This window comes from Cygnus atratus, unplaced genomic scaffold (genome assembly GCF_013377495.2).
Source record: "Cygnus atratus isolate AKBS03 ecotype Queensland, Australia unplaced genomic scaffold, CAtr_DNAZoo_HiC_assembly HiC_scaffold_119, whole genome shotgun sequence".
In the NCBI taxonomy this organism is placed as follows: Eukaryota; Metazoa; Chordata; class Aves; order Anseriformes; family Anatidae; genus Cygnus; species Cygnus atratus.
Genome location: NW_026109712.1, coordinates 23,961 through 43,162, shown reverse-complemented (window position 1 = coordinate 43,162; position 19,202 = coordinate 23,961). Strand labels below are relative to the sequence as shown.

General features: G+C 51.9%; 2 protein-coding genes across 5 annotated transcripts; one reads left to right on the top strand and one right to left on the bottom strand.

The window, feature by feature from the left end:
• The first annotated feature begins 275 nt into the window (after positions 1 to 275).
• Positions 276 to 5,905, top strand: LOC118261538 (alcohol dehydrogenase 1-like). 3 transcript variants are annotated; one of them, XM_035572445.1, is made up of 9 exons: positions 276 to 587; positions 1,650 to 1,751; positions 2,359 to 2,500; positions 2,793 to 2,880; positions 2,991 to 3,210; positions 3,330 to 3,590; positions 3,880 to 4,015; positions 4,567 to 4,705; positions 5,257 to 5,905. In XM_035572445.1, exons 1-9 carry the CDS (start codon positions 570 to 572, stop codon positions 5,279 to 5,281), a joined length of 1,131 nt encoding a protein of 376 aa, XP_035428338.1. In that variant the 5' UTR covers positions 276 to 569; the 3' UTR covers positions 5,282 to 5,905. The 3 variants fall into 3 exon arrangements, with proteins under 3 accessions (XP_035428338.1, XP_035428413.1, XP_035428491.1); XM_035572520.2 differs by having other exon boundaries at positions 570 to 587; positions 3,880 to 4,023; positions 4,575 to 4,705; positions 5,257 to 5,281; XM_035572598.1 differs by lacking the exons at positions 276 to 587; positions 1,650 to 1,751 and adding an exon at positions 2,048 to 2,269 and having other exon boundaries at positions 5,257 to 5,904.
• A 5,828-nt stretch (positions 5,906 to 11,733) lies between these two features.
• On the bottom strand, positions 11,734 to 16,451 carry LOC118245725 (alcohol dehydrogenase 1-like). Of its 2 annotated transcripts, none has more exons than XM_035542165.2 (9): positions 16,434 to 16,451; positions 15,270 to 15,371; positions 14,521 to 14,662; positions 14,141 to 14,228; positions 13,811 to 14,030; positions 13,431 to 13,691; positions 12,998 to 13,141; positions 12,310 to 12,440; positions 11,734 to 11,758 (listed from the first exon to the last, which is right to left on the bottom strand). In XM_035542165.2, the coding sequence occupies exons 1-9, from the start codon at positions 16,449 to 16,451 to the stop codon at positions 11,734 to 11,736; spliced, it is 1,131 nt and encodes a 376-aa protein (XP_035398058.1). The 2 variants fall into 2 exon arrangements, with proteins under 2 accessions (XP_035398058.1, XP_035398049.1); XM_035542156.2 differs by having other exon boundaries at positions 12,310 to 12,448; positions 13,006 to 13,141.
• Positions 16,452 to 19,202: the final 2,751 nt, after the last annotated feature.

Sequence of the window (19,202 nt, the reverse complement as noted above, 5' to 3'; positions counted from 1 at the left end):
ATCTGAGAGAATGGAGGGCGCTCGCAGACGGCAAACTGCTTGCACAACTGGTTGCAAAGTTACATAAATGTGTCCTTGGAAAACCGTCCCTTCCTCACATGCTCTTCTCGGTACCCAGGGGAAAACAGCTGCGATACCACAGAGAGCTAAGGTTTACTCCAAAAGGCCAGGCGTGTCTATTCACCATAGCATGTTTTCAGGGTCTTCTTCTGTAATTATTAACCCTTTCACAAATAGCTGGGGGTGAGCTGCTGCCCGGCCAAAGGTTGCCCCTTGGCAAGGAGTGGAAGCCCGAGCGGTGCTGTGAGTCTCCTCCCTCCACCCCGGCCACCAGCACCTGGAGGCTGCGCCTTTAAGGGGGCACAGGGGACTCCCTGCTCGCAGGGGAACCTCCCGCTCTCCGGCGAGCTCTGGTCCCTCGCCAGGACGCCTGCCGCGCTCCCTGCTTCACCCTTCAGCCGCAGCCGCGGGGCCAGGAGCGCTCGGGGCCTCGACGCGAGGTGCAGGTCCGGCCAGACAGACGGCAGCTCATCTCCAGCCTGCGCCGCTGCCAGCTCCTCTCGCACCGCATGGCCACTTCTGGAAAAGTAAGGACACTCGCTGCCTTTCTCCCTTTCCCCCTTCCCGTGGAGATGCTCCGGGAATGGCTCAGCCTGCACACGTGTGCTGCGCACCACCATTGCCCTGACTCCCCCAACCCCCCAAACCTCTCGGCACCGCGCAAGCCTCGGCTTTCATTCAGCTGCAGCTTGCCAGGACCTGAGCGAGGTTCTGGGCTCTGCTTCTCTTCTGCCCCTCAGCTCAGGGCTGAAAACACTGAACCAGGAAAGCACCCTCCTGCTCAACCCCACCCGGCACTCCCGCTTTAAGGGCATACAAAGCTCTTTGGTGGGGGAATAGCCAGCCACACTCGGCCCCTGCCTCCTGTAGCACTGAGCGGCTTCCTAGACTTGACGGCCTGTGCCTGACGTGGCTCCAAATCCTGCAGCAGCATCTCTCGCAAGAGCCACGGCCCTCTCCTCATCTGCTTGCGACAGACTGGCGCAGGGGGGAGACTGTAGGATCCCCAAAAAATAACAGGCTGCTGCACTGGCCATGGAAGGAGACAGGCCAGGGCAGAACTGGCGTCTGGTACTTCCCCGGGGCTGTGCCTACCAACAGCCAGCCAGCTCCTGGGAACAAGACAACGTTCCCTGTCGTCGGCCCTGGGGTAGTGCAGCCTTTCGGCCACTCACCTCCAGCACTCAGCCCTGCTCCCAGCACAACTAACCCCTTCCCAGCTGCAGGCAGCCCTGCTCCCAGCACAGCTCCTGCCCAGCTGCAGGCAGCCCTTCCCGGATGCGCACTTCTGCAAAAACGCTGGCCGAGCCCCAGAGTGAAGGGTCGCTTTATCTCTGTAGCTCTGATTTCACACCAGGCCCACGCCTATTGAGTGTCGCTTGGCTTTGCATGCAGTGGGGCACCGCCGTGTTCCTGCTCTCCCACCGCCCCCAGCAAGTCCCCAGGGAGCGCCCAGGGCAGTTGTCGAGCTCTGGCGGCACGTGTGTCAGCGTGCTGCCTGGCACCGCTTTACGCGCTCGTCCGACAACCTTCCCCGCCCCAAGCCGAAGGCAAAGCTTCCCAGCAGCCTAACTCCCCTCTCCTTCCAGGTTATCCGATGCAGAGCTGCTGTTGCCTGGGCAGTGGGCAAACCACTCTCTCTCGAGGAGGTGGAGGTTGCACCTCCAAAGGCGCGTGAAGTCCGTGTCAAGGTAAAAGCAAGGACTGCCAAGCACGAATGCTAGCTGCAGTTTCTTTTAGGGAAAAGACTGATAATCTGATTAAATGCAAACCATTTTGGAACGTGACAACTCGTAGGTAAAGGCACAGACCTATGCACAGCAGTGCTCTGGGAAGGTGGACTGCTCACACCTGGCAGTAGCTGTCCGATGCCCCACCTGTCACAAACATCTCCCCAGCTTTTGGCACTGATGCTATTCAGGTCAACAGAAAAGGACAGTCTTCACTGGATTATCAAATTCAGTATCAAAACAGTGCAAAGGGCAGCAATTTGTTCTCTCCTGCTAAGTTACACCATGCCATTTCAGACGCAGCCACTCAGGACCACCCATTCCCAGAAACCGGAGAGCCAGACAAATGCCACCAACTAATCCCCAGCCCCTGCAGCACAGTGCAGAGGAAAGCCAAGCAAAGCCTTCAGCATGAGCAGAAGGGCTTGTTCCTGGCGTGGGCACAGGCGTATCAGCATGAGGCAGCAGCACCAACCATGGTGACACCCATAGAAATTACATCTACCTGCTGCCTTCAAAAAAGACCAGGCTCCCTCTATAGCTCACCTGCTCTTTCCCCTCCAAACAGATAGTGGCCACAGGGATTTGTCGCACAGATGACCACGTTCTGGGAGGTGACTTTACTGATACAGATTTCCCAATCATCCCTGGCCATGAAGGAGCTGGGATTGTGGAGAGCATTGGAGAAGGAGTGACCTCTGTGAAACCAGGTAACCAGCCCACACCCAGGACTCAGCTCTCGAAGCCCATGGGGCTGCCCAGAGCTCTGAAATAGCCCCCAGAAGCCTGCAGCCATGACTGGCTGCACACCAGTAGCACTGAACCACCACACACACTTCCCTCATCTGTCCCCCAAAGTGCCCGAGTCGGGCTCTCAACATTTCCTGCGGGCAGAGAAAGCAGAGGGTTCATGCCAGGCTGCTGCCATCAGGCGCCGTGACAGGCAGCACCCTCCAGGCTGCCGAGCGAGAGGCACCTAACGCTGGCTCTGCTTTGTTCCAGGAGACAAAGTCATCCTCTTTGGCCTTCCTCAGTGCGGGGAATGCTGCTTCTGCAAGAATCCTGACTCCAACTACTGCCTGAAGTCACAGTGAGTTTGCTTCCCCTTCCCCGTTACCCACACAGGCTCGGCTGTCAGCAGTTCTGCCACACACGTGAGTGCTTTGTGTGATGGGTGACACGTGCACGTGCTCCCAACAGCCTCTCCGTGTCACAGTGCCTGCTGCCCGACAAGACCAGCAGGTTCACGTGCCGAGGGAAACAGATCCACCACTTCCTCTGGATCAGCACCTTTGCAGAGTACACTGTTGTGCCGGACTTCAGCCTTGCCAAGGTAGATGCTGCTGCCCCTCTGGACAAAGTCTGCTTGCTGGGCTGCGGTTTCTCCACAGGCTACGGGGCTGCCATCAACACCGCCAAGGTTGGTATTCAGCCGTGTCAAGAATAAGCACCCCGCAGCCGCCTCCGCACCCGCAGAAATGCTCTGCCACAGAAACCTCCTCCTCCCACGGGAGGCTGACCCGACCCCATGTCGTGCAGGTAAAGCCGGGCTCCACCTGCGCCGTCTTCGGCCTCGGAGGAGTTGGCCTCTCCGTTGTCATGGGCTGCAAGGCGGCCGGGGCTTCTCGCATCATCGCCGTTGATATCAACAAGGAGAAATTTGCCAGGGCCAAGGAGCTGGGAGCCACCGAGTGCATCAGCCCTCGGGACTTCAAGAAGCCTGTTCAGGAGGTGCTCACCGAGATGACCGGGTACGGCGTGGACTACTCCTTTGAGGTCATCGGGACAGCTGATACCGCAGTATGTGGTCTTTTATCACACGTGCTCCTTCCCAGATCATTCACAGCATCCTATCAGGGCAAATTTCACCACAGCTCAAGCTTTCTTGCCTGATGCCAGCGCTTCTGGGCTTGTCTTTGCCCAGAAGGGCAATCTTCTGGCTTGGGGAGAAAATAACGTAGGAGTCTCAAAACAGGATGGTGCTTTCATAGTCTGTTACAGAAAAGAGAGTCGGTTTTTAGATAGCAGTGAGTGGCAGACAACTGAAATTTCTCTCAGGTGTGTCTAATTCACTCGCCTGTCCCATCAGGCTGCTGCCCTGGCCTCTTGCAATATGAACACTGGTGTCTGCGTGGTGGTTGGAGAATTACCTTCTGGTTCAGTGGTTCCCATCGATCCTTTGCTTCTGCTAAGTGGCCGTACCTGTAAAGGGACTCTGCTTGGAGGTATGAAAGTAAGGGAAAGATTTTAGACATTTCAGTCTTGTCCTTCCACAGTAATTCCCAAACCGTCTGTAGAACAGTTACCCTCTAAGGGCAAATATCTATCTATCTATCTATCTATCTATATATATATACACAAATAATAATAAATAAAATAAATAATAATAAATAAAAACAAATTATATATATATATATACAAATAATCATATATAAAAACATACATATATACAAAGAACCCCTCCCTTGACAACTCCTTTTCCCAAGTCACAATGTACTCAGCGGTAGGGCAGAAGAAACTTTCCCTCATAGTTGTTATCCAGGAGCCCCTTGGTCACTGCGAATGTTTTGAGCTTGGAAAGACTCACCAACTCTCTTTGAGTTGTTGTTGCTAAAAGGTCAGCAAAGCCTGGTGCAGATGCTGAACTCCTTGTCTGCTCCTGCATTCATCTCAGAGCACTCTTGACAGACTTTGGCACCAGACAACGCCACCATCGTTCCCTCTCAACAGCATTTCTCCAGTCACTCACTGCGGGTGCTTTCTCCCCCTTCTCTAGGCTGGAAGATGAGAGATGCCATCCCCAAACTAGTCTCCAGCTATCTGGAGAAGAAATTTAACTCTGACTTGCTGATCACGCACACGCTGCCGATCGCTAAAATCAACGAGGGCTTTGAATTGTTACGCGCGGGCAAAAGGTGAGGATCTGACTCGCAGGAACGAGGCCTCTGTCTGGCAGGGCAGCGCTCCAGGCACTCCGGGAGGCAGCGCCCGGCTCGCTGCCCTCACCCAGCACCCAAGCATTGCCAGCAGGCAGGGCCCTGATCCGGGCGGTGGGAGGCCCTGCTGTAAGACGGAGGGAAGAGGCTGCCCTGGGCACAGGGACTGCTCCTCCCCGGGGTTCAGCTCAGCAGAGACCCTGCAGCCCCGGCACAGCCCCTCAGACCCCACACCTCGCTGCGGCGTTCGAAAGCACGGGGCAGGCAAAGCAGAGTGAGGAGGAAGGGGCGTCCGTGGGGACCTCGCAGCAACCGCAGAAGGGGGGGAGACTGTGCCTTCAGACTGACGCACAGGAGCTGCGGGGCGGGACGGGGTGCCTTAGGCTTTCCCTTCAGCACCCTCGCTGAGTTCAGAAGAGGCTGGGTGAGAGCTGAGGTGGCCGGTCCCAGCTGCACCTGCCTGCCCCTCTGCCTGCTCCTGAGCACTGCGGCAGCACCTCCCTTAACTGCTCCCTTCTTCCCCCTTCCAGCATCCGCACCATCCTGCTCTTCTGAGGGACGCGGCCGAGGGAGGACGAGCGCGGTCAGCAGCCCAGCAGGCCCTCGTGGCGCAGGCCCTGCTCTCCCACCGCCTCCCTGCGTGGGGCACAAGGAGATGAGCACGAGGACCTCGACGGCTCTGGTGCTGCTGCCTGTGCTCTCACGCCCTGCGAGAGCTGCAACGCCACCTCTCCTGAGGAAACACGTGCACAAGTAAAAGCTTTCTTCAGACGCTCCCATGCAGTGCTGTGAACAGCAGGGGCCCCAGGGGGCAGGAGGAGCTCTGCCTTGCACCCCAGGCCCCGCCATCTCAGCCCTCTTCTCTGCACTGGGCAACTTCCTTTGCCCCCTCCCCTGCTGATGCCTCCGAGCTGTAAACATCTTGCATGCAGACACAGCGAGCACCTTGCACGCTGATGCATGAAATGCCTTGCACGCTCACGCACCACATGCCTTGCACGCTGACATAGCAAATGCCTTGCAGACTGACACGCCAAAATGCCTTGCATGCTGATGCACCACATGCCTTGCACGCTGACGCACAAACCAGCTTACTTAACATCTTGCAAGTTTGTTAAAAACTGCTGTGGGGGAGATAAAATGAGTAAATAAAGAGTATCAAAGTAATTAAATCACTTAAAAACAGAGCTCGGATTATTCTTGAGAGACCACGTAGATTAGCTCTTTTTCCCAGTGCAGCATCAATTTTCTGGATCATTGCTGAGAGAGAACTTGTGCTTAAAGGCCTCCAAGTGATGATCTATTCCATTATCATTTCAAAGCGCAACATACTGTTAAAGTATAACGTCCTTGGAGAGAGCACGGCTCTTGCTCAACCTCATAGCCACTTTTTGTGGCCCCAAAGACCATTATTACGTCCCTCTCCCTTATCCCCATGAAGCACTTCCTTGCGTCCTGACAACTGCATCCCTGTTTCCACAGCCAAACCACATAGCAGGGGGTTGCCAACTCTTGCTCACTTTGTCATCCACTACTTCTTGCGGGCAGTTTTCTGCATCCTGCACTGATCATTACACTTGCACACCTAGAATTTCGCAATTACTGCTATTGAATTGCATCCCAATTCTTTAAAAGCATCTCCTTCCGTGTGCTCGGAAGTCTCTTGTTATCTGCATATTTAATGAGCGTACTCCAGTCCGACATGGAAGTCACTCAGTAAGAGATATTAACTAGGCTCAGACGACAACAGAACCTTGACAGACACCATTCAACATATCCTGTGAATCAGACTAGCAGATACCAAATAACTAATCTCTCAGTAAGGCTTACCACCAATAATTTCCCCAAGTGGCCAGAATCGTAGCATGGGGAGCACATACAGAATCCTGACACAAATGCTCTTCAAGATGTACTTCAGGATGCAGATTCTGGCACAGGGGGACACTTGGGTTACCTGGCATCACATGAGGCCATCAGTCGGGCTGATGGTAATCTCCCTTCACATTTTTTAAAGCCCTACCACAAAGCAACCTCATGTTTGGTTGATCTTTTGCCAGTGTGCAAGTTTTAGCTTGGGGTTTAAGTTATACACATCTCTCATCAGACCACATTTCTACCAATCAATAAAAATTATAACGATTCTAATATTTCCTTATTAATACTTCCATAACTGGACCTGTATTGGATGGGAAACTTTTAACATTAGAAAGATCAAAATGGTCAGAGATGACTGCACATGCTCTTACACATCTGCAAGTAGAAGCATCATGTTTTTACTTCAGTATATATGCAAACAACAAAAAGCTCTGCCCAGTTCTCTTATTCTGAAATGAATAAGACAAATAGTAAATCCACAAGATCTCCTTAAGACAGCAAAGTTCTCTCCTGCCTTGTGAATCACCCATTCCTAACTCCCTCAGTGTCCTGATATGTACCACGCATTTCTTACCACTTCAAAATTTGGCACGTGAAAATAAACTCAACTATGAGCTGTGACAAACAAAAATGGCTTCTGACCATTACTTCTGTTCCCGGTCCGCTGCTTATGGGCTGTACTGCTCTGAACTTCAACTAGGAAAGTCTGGGTCTAGCCTGAGAAACACGTACTCCTAAATAATTACACCACTAACCTGCAAAGCAGCAATCTTTTGCTGTGGGAATTATCTCACTATGTGGACAGAATTTTTATTCTTTGATAGCCTCACAAGACTATACATTATACCTGGTTCAAAATCAGCTGAAGACAAAGAGCTGTAATTCCATTCAGCATTTTGTAAGCGTTCAATTAACTGCTGACCTTACTGAATGACTGTGCTATGCTTGCAAGTTATACCACACTGTTGTCAAATTTCAGCACCGTTTGTGTGCCTTTTTAGATCAACACAGCTTGTAAGATGTTTCCAAACTAATAGTCTTTAGTCTGAGTGAGTTTTCTGTGACATCCTTCAAGTTAACAAACTCATCTTCAAAAAAGAATGGAGTATTGGTTTGTAGTCACCAGAGCGATACATCCAAACCAAGAAACAAGCAGTTCAAAATAAATATTGCACGGGCATTTGTGTAAGAACAGCAAAATTGTGTTAGCACAACTTCAACGTTCAGTTGCACAGAGCCTGCCTGCAAGACAATTTATGCACATTTTCTCTTGTAACTACCATAGGTCTCAAACACTCAGTCTTGACTCCAAAATAAATAATAAATAATAAAAAAAAATAGACATATTAGTCACCTCTGACAAAGAAACTTGACAAACGTGCACCAACCCCACTAGAGACTGTACGCAACAACTTTAGGGAGAGGAATCATAGAATCTTGGAATCAGAGAGTGGTCTGTGTTGGAAGGAACCTTAAAGACCATCCCATTCCAACCCCCTGCAATGAGCAGGGACACCTTCCACTAGAAAACCTTATTCAACGCTGCATCCAACCTGACCTTAAGCACTTCCGGGGATGGGGCTTCTCTGGGCAACCTGTTCCACTGCCTCACCACCAATGGAAGTGTTTAAGGCCAGGTGTGAGGGAGCTTGAAAGTCCATGAGAAGGCTCACCAGGCATGGCTGCAGAATGGGCGGATGCCATATCCAGGGATAGTGGCAGAGGAGTGGCAGGGAAGGCTCTGAGGCAAGCCATAGTCAAGGGTGGCAGTAACAGGGGCTTTTTAAAGGGGGCACCATCACCTCTGGCAGTGATCCACCCAATACACCTGAACGTGCCATGGCACAACCATGTGGAACATATGGAGCCAACCACACTGGTATGTGAGGAGTATGAAAGTGGTGCCCTGGATTGGAGAAGAATTGGATCACTGAGAAATGCAAGGGGGATTGTGCGATTTTTGCTGCTACTGTTTGCATTTTTCTCCAAAGCAAGCCACAGTGACTTCCAGTACAATTTCCACTGTGGACTCTGGGAACAGTCCCACTGCCATTCAGTCGGTGTGTTCCCTGCCTGCTCTGCAGGGCACGTATGCTGAAGGACATCTGTAGCCACATGGAAGCTCTGGCGCAAGCACATTTTGGAGTCAAGACTGAGTTTCAAGCTCCCTCACACCTGGCCTTAAACACTTCCATTGGTGGTGAGGCAGTGGAACAGGTTGCCCAGAGAAGCCCCATCCCCGGAAGTGCTTAAGGTCAGGTTGGATGCAGCGTTGAATAAGGTTTTCTAGTGGAAGGTGTCCCTGCTCATTGCAGGGGGTTGGAATGGGATGGTCTTTAAGGTTCCTTCCAACACAGACCACTCTCTGATTCCAAGATTCTATGATTCCTCTCCCTAAAGTTGTTGCGTACAGTCTCTAGTGGGGTTGGTGCACGTTTGTCAAGTTTCTTTGTCAGAGGTGACTAATATGTCTATTTTTTTTTATTATTTATTATTTATTTTGGAGTCAAGACTGAGTGTTTGAGACCTATGGTAGTTACAAGAGAAAATGTGCATAAATTGTCTTGCAGGCAGGCTCTGTGCAACTGAACGTTGAAGTTGTGCTAACACAATTTTGCTGTTCTTACACAAATGCCCGTGCAATATTTATTTTGAACTGCTTGTTTCTTGGTTTGGATGTATCGCTCTGGTGACTACAAACCAATACTCCATTCTTTTTTGAAGATGAGTTTGTTAACTTGAAGGATGTCACAGAAAACTCACTCAGACTAAAGACTATTAGTTTGGAAACATCTTACAAGCTGTGTTGATCTAAAAAGGCACACAAACGGTGCTGAAATTTGACAACAGTGTGGTATAACTTGCAAGCATAGCACAGTCATTCAGTAAGGTCAGCAGTTAATTGAACGCTTACAAAATGCTGAATGGAATTACAGCTCTTTGTCTTCAGCTGATTTTGAACCAGGTATAATGTATAGTCTTGTGAGGCTATCAAAGAATAAAAATTCTGTCCACATAGTGAGATAATTCCCACAGCAAAAGATTGCTGCTTTGCAGGTTAGTGGTGTAATTATTTAGGAGTACGTGTTTCTCAGGCTAGACCCAGACTTTCCTAGTTGAAGTTCAGAGCAGTACAGCCCATAAGCAGCGGACCGGGAACAGAAGTAATGGTCAGAAGCCATTTTTGTTTGTCACAGCTCATAGTTGAGTTTATTTTCACGTGCCAAATTTTGAAGTGGTAAGAAATGCGTGGTACATATCAGGACACTGAGGGAGTTAGGAATGGGTGATTCACAAGGCAGGAGAGAACTTTGCTGTCTTAAGGAGATCTTGTGGATTTACTATTTGTCTTATTCATTTCAGAATAAGAGAACTGGGCAGAGCTTTTTGTTGTTTGCATATATACTGAAGTAAAAACATGATGCTTCTACTTGCAGATGTGTAAGAGCATGTGCAGTCATCTCTGACCATTTTGATCTTTCTAATGTTAAAAGTTTCCCATCCAATACAGGTCCAGTTATGGAAGTATTAATAAGGAAATATTAGAATCGTTATAATTTTTATTGATTGGTAGAAATGTGGTCTGATGAGAGATGTGTATAACTTAAACCCCAAGCTAAAACTTGCACACTGGCAAAAGATCAACCAAACATGAGGTTGCTTTGTGGTAGGGCTTTAAAAAATGTGAAGGGAGATTACCATCAGCCTGATTGATGGCCTCATGTGATGCCAGGTAACCCAAGTGTCCCCCTGTGCCAGAATCTGCATCCTGAAGTACATCTTGAAGAGCATTTGTGTCAGGATTCTGTATGTGCTCCCCATGCTACGATTCTGGCCACTTGGGGAAATTATTGGTGGTAAGCCTTACTGAGAGATTAGTTATTTGGTATCTGCTAGTCTGATTCACAGGATATGTTGAATGGTGTCTGTCAAGGTTCTGTTGTCGTCTGAGCCTAGTTAATATCTCTTACTGAGTGACTTCCATGTCGGACTGGAGTACGCTCATTAAATATGCAGATAACAAGAGACTTCCGAGCACACGGAAGGAGATGCTTTTAAAGAATTGGGATGCAATTCAATAGCAGTAATTGCGAAATTCTAGGTGTGCAAGTGTAATGATCAGTGCAGGATGCAGAAAACTGCCCGCGAGAAGTAGTGGATGACAAAGTGAGCAAGAGTTGGCAACCCCCTGCTATGTGGTTTGGCTGTGGAAACAGGGATGCAGTTGTCAGGACGCAAGGAAGTGCTTCATGGGGATAAGGGAGAGGGACGTAATAATGGTCTTTGGGGCCACAAAAAGTGGCTATGAGGTTGAGCAAGAGCCGTGCTCTCTCCAAGGACGTTATACTTTAACAGTATGTTGCACTTTGAAATGATAATGGAATAGATCATCACTTGGAGGCCTTTAAGCACAAGTTCTCTCTCAGCAATGATCCAGAAAATTGATGCTGCACTGGGAAAAAGAGCTAATCTACGTGGTCTCTCAAGAATAATCCGAGCTCTGTTTTTAAGTGATTTAATTACTTTGATACTCTTTATTTACTCATTTTATCTCCCCCACAGCAGTTTTTAACAAACTTGCAAGATGTTAAGTAAGCTGGTTTGTGCGTCAGCGTGCAAGGCATGTGGTGCATCAGCATGCAAGGCATTTTGGCGTGTCAGTCTGCAAGGCATTTGCTATGTCAGCGTGCAAGGCATGTGGTGCGTGAGCGTGCAAGGCATTTCATGCATCAGCGTGCAAGGTGCTCGCTGTGTCTGCATGCAAGATGTTTACAGCTCGGAGGCATCAGCAGGGGAGGGGGCAAAGGAAGTTGCCCAGTGCAGAGAAGAGGGCTGAGATGGCGGGGCCTGGGGTGCAAGGCAGAGCTCCTCCTGCCCCCTGGGGCCCCTGCTGTTCACAGCACTGCGTGGGAGCGTCTGAAGAAAGCTTTTACTTGTGCACGTGTTTCCTCAGGAGAGGTGGCGTTGCAGCTCTCGCAGGGCGTGAGAGCACAGGCAGCAGCACCAGAGCCGTCGAGGTCCTCGTGCTCATCTCCTTGTGCCCCACGCAGGGAGGCGGTGGGAGAGCAGGGCCTGCGCCACGAGGGCCTGCTGGGCTGCTGACCGCGCTCGTCCTCCCTCGGCCGCGTCCCTCAGAAGAGCAGGATGGTGCGGATGCTGGAAGGGGGAAGAAGGGAGCAGTTAAGGGAGGTGCTGCCGCAGTGCTCAGGAGCAGGCAGAGGGGCAGGCAGGTGCAGCTGGGACCGGCCACCTCAGCTCTCACCCAGCCTCTTCTGAACTCAGCGAGGGTGCTGAAGGGAAAGCCTAAGGCACCCCGTCCCGCCCCGCAGCTCCTGTGCGTCAGTCTGAAGGCACAGTCTTCCCCCCTTCTGCGGTTGCTGCGAGGTCCCCACGGACGCCCCTTCCTCCTCACTCTGCTTTGCCTGCCCCGTGCTTTCGAACGCCGCAGCGAGGTGTGGGGTCTGAGGGGCTGTGCCGGGGCTGCAGGGTCTCTGCTGAGCTGAACCCCGGGGAGGAGCAGTCCCTGTGCCCAGGGCAGCCTCTTCCCTCCGTCTTACAGCAGGGCCTCCCACCGCCCGGATCAGGGCCCTGCCTGCTGGCAATGCTTGGGCGCTGGGTGAGGGCAGCGAGCCGGGCGCTGCCTCCCGGAGTGCCTGGAGCGCTGCCCTGCCAGACAGAGGCCTCGTTCCTGCGAGTCAGATCCTCACCTTTTGCCCGCGCGTAACAATTCAAAGCCCTCGTTGATTTTAGCGATCGGCAGCGTGTGCGTGATCAGCAAGTCAGAGTTAAATTTCTTCTCCAGATAGCTGGAGACTAGTTTGGGGATGGCATCTCTCATCTTCCAGCCTAGAGAAGGGGGAGAAAGCACCCGCAGTGAGTGACTGGAGAAATGCTGTTGAGAGGGAACGATGGTGGCGTTGTCTGGTGCCAAAGTCTGTCAAGAGTGCTCTGAGATGAATGCAGGAGCAGACAAGGAGTTCAGCATCTGCACCAGGCTTTGCTGACCTTTTAGCAACAACAACTCAAAGAGAGTTGGTGAGTCTTTCCAAGCTCAAAACATTCGCAGTGACCAAGGGGCTCCTGGATAACAACTATGAGGGAAAGTTTCTTCTGCCCTACCGCTGAGTACATTGTGACTTGGGAAAAGGAGTTGTCAAGGGAGGGGTTCTTTGTATATATGTATGTTTTTATATATGATTATTTGTATATATATATATATATAATTTGTTTTTATTTATTATTATTTATTTTATTTATTATTATTTGTGTATAGATAGATAGATAGATAGATAGATAGATAGATAGATATTTGCCCTTAGAGGGTAACTGTTCTACAGACGGTTTGGGAATTACTGTGGAAGGACAAGACTGAAATGTCTAAAATCTTTCCCTTACTTTCATACCTCCAAGCAGAGTCCCTTTACAGGTACGGCCACTTAGCAGAAGCAAAGGATCGATGGGAACCACTGAACCAGAAGGTAATACTCCAACCACCACGCAGACACCAGTGTTCATATTGCAAGAGGCCAGGGCAGCAGCCTGATGGGACAGGCGAGTGAATTAGACACACCTGAGAGAAATTTCAGTTGTCTGCCACTCACTGCTATCTAAAAACCGACTCTCTTTTCTGTAACAGACTATGAAAGCACCATCCTGTTTTGAGACTCCTACGTTATTTTCTCCCCAAGCCAGAAGATTGCCCTTCTGGGCAAAGACAAGCCCAGAAGCGCTGGCATCAGGCAAGAAAGCTTGAGCTGTGGTGAAATTTGCCCTGATAGGATGCTGTGAATGATCTGGGAAGGAGCACGTGTGATAAAAGACCACATACTGCGGTATCAGCTGTCCCGATGACCTCAAAGGAGTAGTCCACGCCGTACCCGGTCATCTCGGTGAGCACCTCCTGAACAGGCTTCTTGAAGTCCCGAGGGCTGATGCACTCGGTGGCTCCCAGCTCCTTGGCCCTGGCAAATTTCTCCTTGTTGATATCAACGGCGATGATGCGAGAAGCCCCGGCCGCCTTGCAGCCCATGACAACGGAGAGGCCAACTCCTCCGAGGCCGAAGACGGCGCAGGTGGAGCCCGGCTTTACCTGCACGACATGGGGTCGGGTCAGCCTCCCGTGGGAGGAGGAGGTTTCTGTGGCAGAGCATTTCTGCGGGTGCGGAGGCGGCTGCGGGGTGCTTATTCTTGACATGGCTGAATACCAACCTTGGCGGTGTTGATGGCAGCCCCGTAGCCTGTGGAGAAACCGCAGCTCAGCAAGCAGACTTTGTCCAGAGGGGCAGCAGCATCTACCTTGGCAAGGCTGAAGTCCGGCACAACAGTGTACTCTGCAAAGGTGCTGATCCAGAGGAAGTGGTGGATCTGTTTCCCTCGGCACGTGAACCTGCTGGTCTTGTCGGGCAGCAGGCACTGTGACACGGAGAGGCTGTTGGGAGCACGTGCACGTGTCACCCATCACACAAAGCACTCACGTGTGTGGCAGAACTGCTGACAGCCGAGCCTGTGTGGGTAACGGGGAAGGGGAAGCAAACTCACTGTGACTTCAGGCAGTAGTTGGAGTCAGGATTCTTGCAGAAGCAGCATTCCCCGCACTGAGGAAGGCCAAAGAGGATGACTTTGTCTCCTGGAACAAAGCAGAGCCAGCGTTAGGTGCCTCTCGCTCGGCAGCCTGGAGGGTGCTGCCTGTCACGGCGCCTGATGGCAGCAGCCTGGCATGAACCCTCTGCTTTCTCTGCCCGCAGGAAATGTTGAGAGCCCGACTCGGGCACTTTGGGGGACAGATGAGGGAAGTGTGTGTGGTGGTTCAGTGCTACTGGTGTGCAGCCAGTCATGGCTGCAGGCTTCTGGGGGCTATTTCAGAGCTCTGGGCAGCCCCATGGGCTTCGAGAGCTGAGTCCTGGGTGTGGGCTGGTTACCTGGTTTCACAGAGGTCACTCCTTCTCCAATGCTCTCCACAATCCCAGCTCCTTCATGGCCAGGGATGATTGGGAAATCTGTATCAGTAAAGTCACCTCCCAGAACGTGGTCATCTGTGCGACAAATCCCTGTGGCCACTATCTGTTTGGAGGGGAAAGAGCAGGTGAGCTATAGAGGGAGCCTGGTCTTTTTTGAAGGCAGCAGGTAGATGTAATTTCTATGGGTGTCACCATGGTTGGTGCTGCTGCCTCATGCTGATACGCCTGTGCCCACGCCAGGAACAAGCCCTTCTGCTCATGCTGAAGGCTTTGCTTGGCTTTCCTCTGCACTGTGCTGCAGGGGCTGGGGATTAGTTGGTGGCATTTGTCTGGCTCTCCGGTTTCTGGGAATGGGTGGTCCTGAGTGGCTGCGTCTGAAATGGCATGGTGTAACTTAGCAGGAGAGAACAAATTGCTGCCCTTTGCACTGTTTTGATACTGAATTTGATAATCCAGTGAAGACTGTCCTTTTCTGTTGACCTGAATAGCATCAGTGCCAAAAGCTGGGGAGATGTTTGTGACAGGTGGGGCATCGGACAGCTACTGCCAGGTGTGAGCAGTCCACCTTCCCAGAGCACTGCTGTGCATAGGTCTGTGCCTTTACCTACGAGTTGTCACGTTCCAAAATGGTTTGCATTTAATCAGATTATCAGTCTTTTCCCTAAAAGAAACTGCAGCTAGCATTCGTGCTTGGCAGTCCTTGCTTTTACCTTGACACGGACTTCACGCGCCTTTGGAGGTGCAACCTCCACCTCCTCGAGAGAGAGTGGTTTGCCCACTGCCCAGGCAACAGCAGCTCTGCATCGGATAACCTGGAAGGAGAGGGGAGTTAGGCTGCTGGGAAGCTTTGCCTTCGGCTTGGGGCGGGGAAGGTTGTCGGACGAGCGCGTAAAGCGGTGCCAGGCAGCACGCTGACACACGTGCCGCCAGAGCTCGACAACTGCCCTGGGCGCTCCCTGGGGACTTGCTGGGGGCGGTGGGAGAGCAGGAACACGGCGGTGCCCCACTGCATGCAAAGCCAAGCGACACTCAATAGGCGTGGGCCTGGTGTGAAATCAGAGCTACAGAGATAAAGCGACCCTTCACTCTGGGGCTCGGCCAGCGTTTTTGCAGAAGTGCGCATCCGGGAAGGGCTGCCTGCAGCTGGGCAGGAGCTGTGCTGGGAGCAGGGCTGCCTGCAGCTGGGAAGGGGTTAGTTGTGCTGGGAGCAGGGCTGAGTGCTGGAGGTGAGTGGCCGAAAGGCTGCACTACCCCAGGGCCGACGACAGGGAACGTTGTCTTGTTCCCAGGAGCTGGCTGGCTGTTGGTAGGCACAGCCCCGGGGAAGTACCAGACGCCAGTTCTGCCCTGGCCTGTCTCCTTCCATGGCCAGTGCAGCAGCCTGTTATTTTTTGGGGATCCTACAGTCTCCCCCCTGCGCCAGTCTGTCGCAAGCAGATGAGGAGAGGGCCGTGGCTCTTGCGAGAGATGCTGCTGCAGGATTTGGAGCCACGTCAGGCACAGGCCGTCAAGTCTAGGAAGCCGCTCAGTGCTACAGGAGGCAGGGGCCGAGTGTGGCTGGCTATTCCCCCACCAAAGAGCTTTGTATGCCCTTAAAGCGGGAGTGCCGGGTGGGGTTGAGCAGGAGGGTGCTTTCCTGGTTCAGTGTTTTCAGCCCTGAGCTGAGGGGCAGAAGAGAAGCAGAGCCCAGAACCTCGCTCAGGTCCTGGCAAGCTGCAGCTGAATGAAAGCCGAGGCTTGCGCGGTGCCGAGAGGTTTGGGGGGTTGGGGGAGTCAGGGCAATGGTGGTGCGCAGCACACGTGTGCAGGCTGAGCCATTCCCGGAGCATCTCCACGGGAAGGGGGAAAGGGAGAAAGGCAGCGAGTGTCCTTACTTTTCCAGAAGTGGCCATGCGGTGCGAGAGGAGCTGGCAGCGGCGCAGGCTGGAGATGAGCTGCCGTCTGTCTGGCCGGACCTGCACCTCGCGTCGAGGCCCCGAGCGCTCCTGGCCCCGCGGCTGCGGCTGAAGGGTGAAGCAGGGAGCGCGGCGGGCGTCCTGGCGAGGGACCAGAGCTCGCCGGAGAGCGGGAGGTTCCCCTGCGAGCAGGGAGTCCCCTGTGCCCCCTTAAAGGCGCAGCCTCCAGGTGCTGGTGGCCGGGGTGGAGGGAGGAGACTCACAGCACCGCTCGGGCTTCCACTCCTTGCCAAGGGGCAACCTTTGGCCGGGCAGCAGCTCACCCCCAGCTATTTGTGAAAGGGTTAATAATTACAGAAGAAGACCCTGAAAACATGCTATGGTGAATAGACACGCCTGGCCTTTTGGAGTAAACCTTAGCTCTCTGTGGTATCGCAGCTGTTTTCCCCTGGGTACCGAGAAGAGCATGTGAGGAAGGGACGGTTTTCCAAGGACACATTTATGTAACTTTGCAACCAGTTGTGCAAGCAGTTTGCCGTCTGCGAGCGCCCTCCATTCTCTCAGATCTGTTTCCACAGAGGTGTGGGGCTTGCTCAAAGTGTAGGAGTTTGGATGTGTGGGAACTGCTGGGGGCCCAAGCAAGGATGGGCAGCCAAGGGAGCAGCTGAGGTGAAGAAGCCAGTTCCAGGTTTGGGAGCCACTTCTGCACTTGTGAAGCCTCCTGGGGAGGTGTGTGGTCTGCCTGAGCGCTGATGATGTAGGATTTCCTGTGAATAAGGATTTTTAGAATGTGCAAGTTATATACAGCTATACCCTTAGGAAATCGGTGGGTCACAGTGTCGTCGTGTCCTAATGGATGCAGCCCAAGGATATGGTTTGCTTTCTGGGCTGCAAGTGCACATTGGAAGCTCATGTTGAGCATCTCATCAACCAACACTCCCAACTCCTCCTTTCAAGGCTGTACTCAATCCGTTCTCTTCCCAGTTTATATTTGTGTTTAGGGTTGCCTCAGCCCACATGCAGGACCTTGCACTGGAAGGGCCTTGTTGAACATCGTGAGGTTTGCCCAGGCCCACCTCTAAAGCCTGTCCAGGTCCCTCTGGATGGCATCCCTTCCCTCCAGCATGTTGACTGTACCACACAGCTTGGTGTCGTCAACAAACTTGCTGAGGGTGCACTCGATCCCACTGCCCGCGTCACTGACAAAGATGTTAAACAGCGCCGGTCCCAATACCGACCCCTGAGGAACACCACTCATTACAGATCTCCACTTGAATGTTGAGCTGTTGACCACAACTCTTTGAGTGTGATCATCCAGCCAATTCCTTACCCACCAAGTGGTCCATCCGTCAAATCAATGTCTCTCCAATTTAGAGACAAGGATATCATGGAGGATGGTGTCAGATGCTTTGCAAAAGTCCAGGTGGATGATGTCAGTTGCTCTTCTCCTATCCACCAATGCTGTAACCCCATCGTAGAAGGCCACCAGATTTGTCAGGCCCAGTCTGCCCTTAGTGAAGCCATGCTGGCTGTAACCATTCACCCCTTTATTTTTTCAATGTGCCTTAGCACAATTTCCAGGAGGATCTGCTCCATGATCTTGCCAGGCACAGAGGTGAGATTGACTGGCCTGTAGCTCCCCAGGTCTTCCTTTTCTCCCTTTTTAAACATGGAGGTTATGTTTCCCCTCTTCCAGTCAGTGAGAACGTCACCAGACCGCCATGACTTCTCAGATATGATGGATAGTGCCTTATCAATCACATCCACCAGTTCCCACAGGACCTGTGGATGTATCTCATCAGGTTCCATGGACGTGTGTACGTTTAGGTTTCTCAGCTGGTCTCAAACCTGATCTTCTCCTACAGGGTGTGGTTGAACATTCTTCCACTTCCTGCCTTTGCCTTCTGGTGCCCAGGCTATGTGGCTAGAGCTCTTGCCAGTGAAGACTGAGGCAAAAAAAGCCATTGAGTACCTCAGCCTTCTCCATATCCTGGGTGACCAGGTGACCAGGTGTCTCGTTTCCTTCTGGAGAGGGCCCACAGTTTTCCTTTTCCTTTTTTCCTTCCTTTTATCACCTATAGATGGACCTCTAGAAGCTTCTTGTTACTCTTGTTGTCCCTGGCCAAATTTACTTCTAACAGGGCTTTGGCTTTCATTCTGTGATCCTGTGAACAGACTCTGAAGAAACTCCTAGGAGAACGTGGATGGGGCTGACTCCTTTTACAGTTTCAACGCAGAACAGCTCCAAAAAGCTTGGGCCTGCCAAAGCACTGCTCTTTTTTGGCTTGGTTTGGTTATGGTTTAAATAGACTGCCTCATTTGATCAAAAAGTCTGACATTCAGCATCCAGGTTCCACCTCCATGTAATGGAAGCAGCCTCTTCATGAAGGTACTAGTTTCAAGTGGCTCTTCCAAAACCCTCACGGCAGTCAGTGGCATTTGCTGCTCTCCCCTCATCCCACAAGGCCACTTATGTATCTCCATCAAGCATAATTCATGTTGATCTCAGCACAGGTTGACCATAGTAAAGCTGTTCTGGGTATTCCCAGATGTCATTGTGTCCTTTGTGTACCTCAAAGGCATCTTTGGGCCGGTGTCTTAGGCAGACAAGAGTTTCTCCCTGGAAATCGGTCTGAAGGCTCTCATTCAGAAGCTACTTGGGAGACTTCAAGACAGATGGGAGGGCTCTTCCTCCAAAGGAGGAAGCAAGAAGCCACACAAGTGGTGAGAAGGTTTCTTAGCACTAGA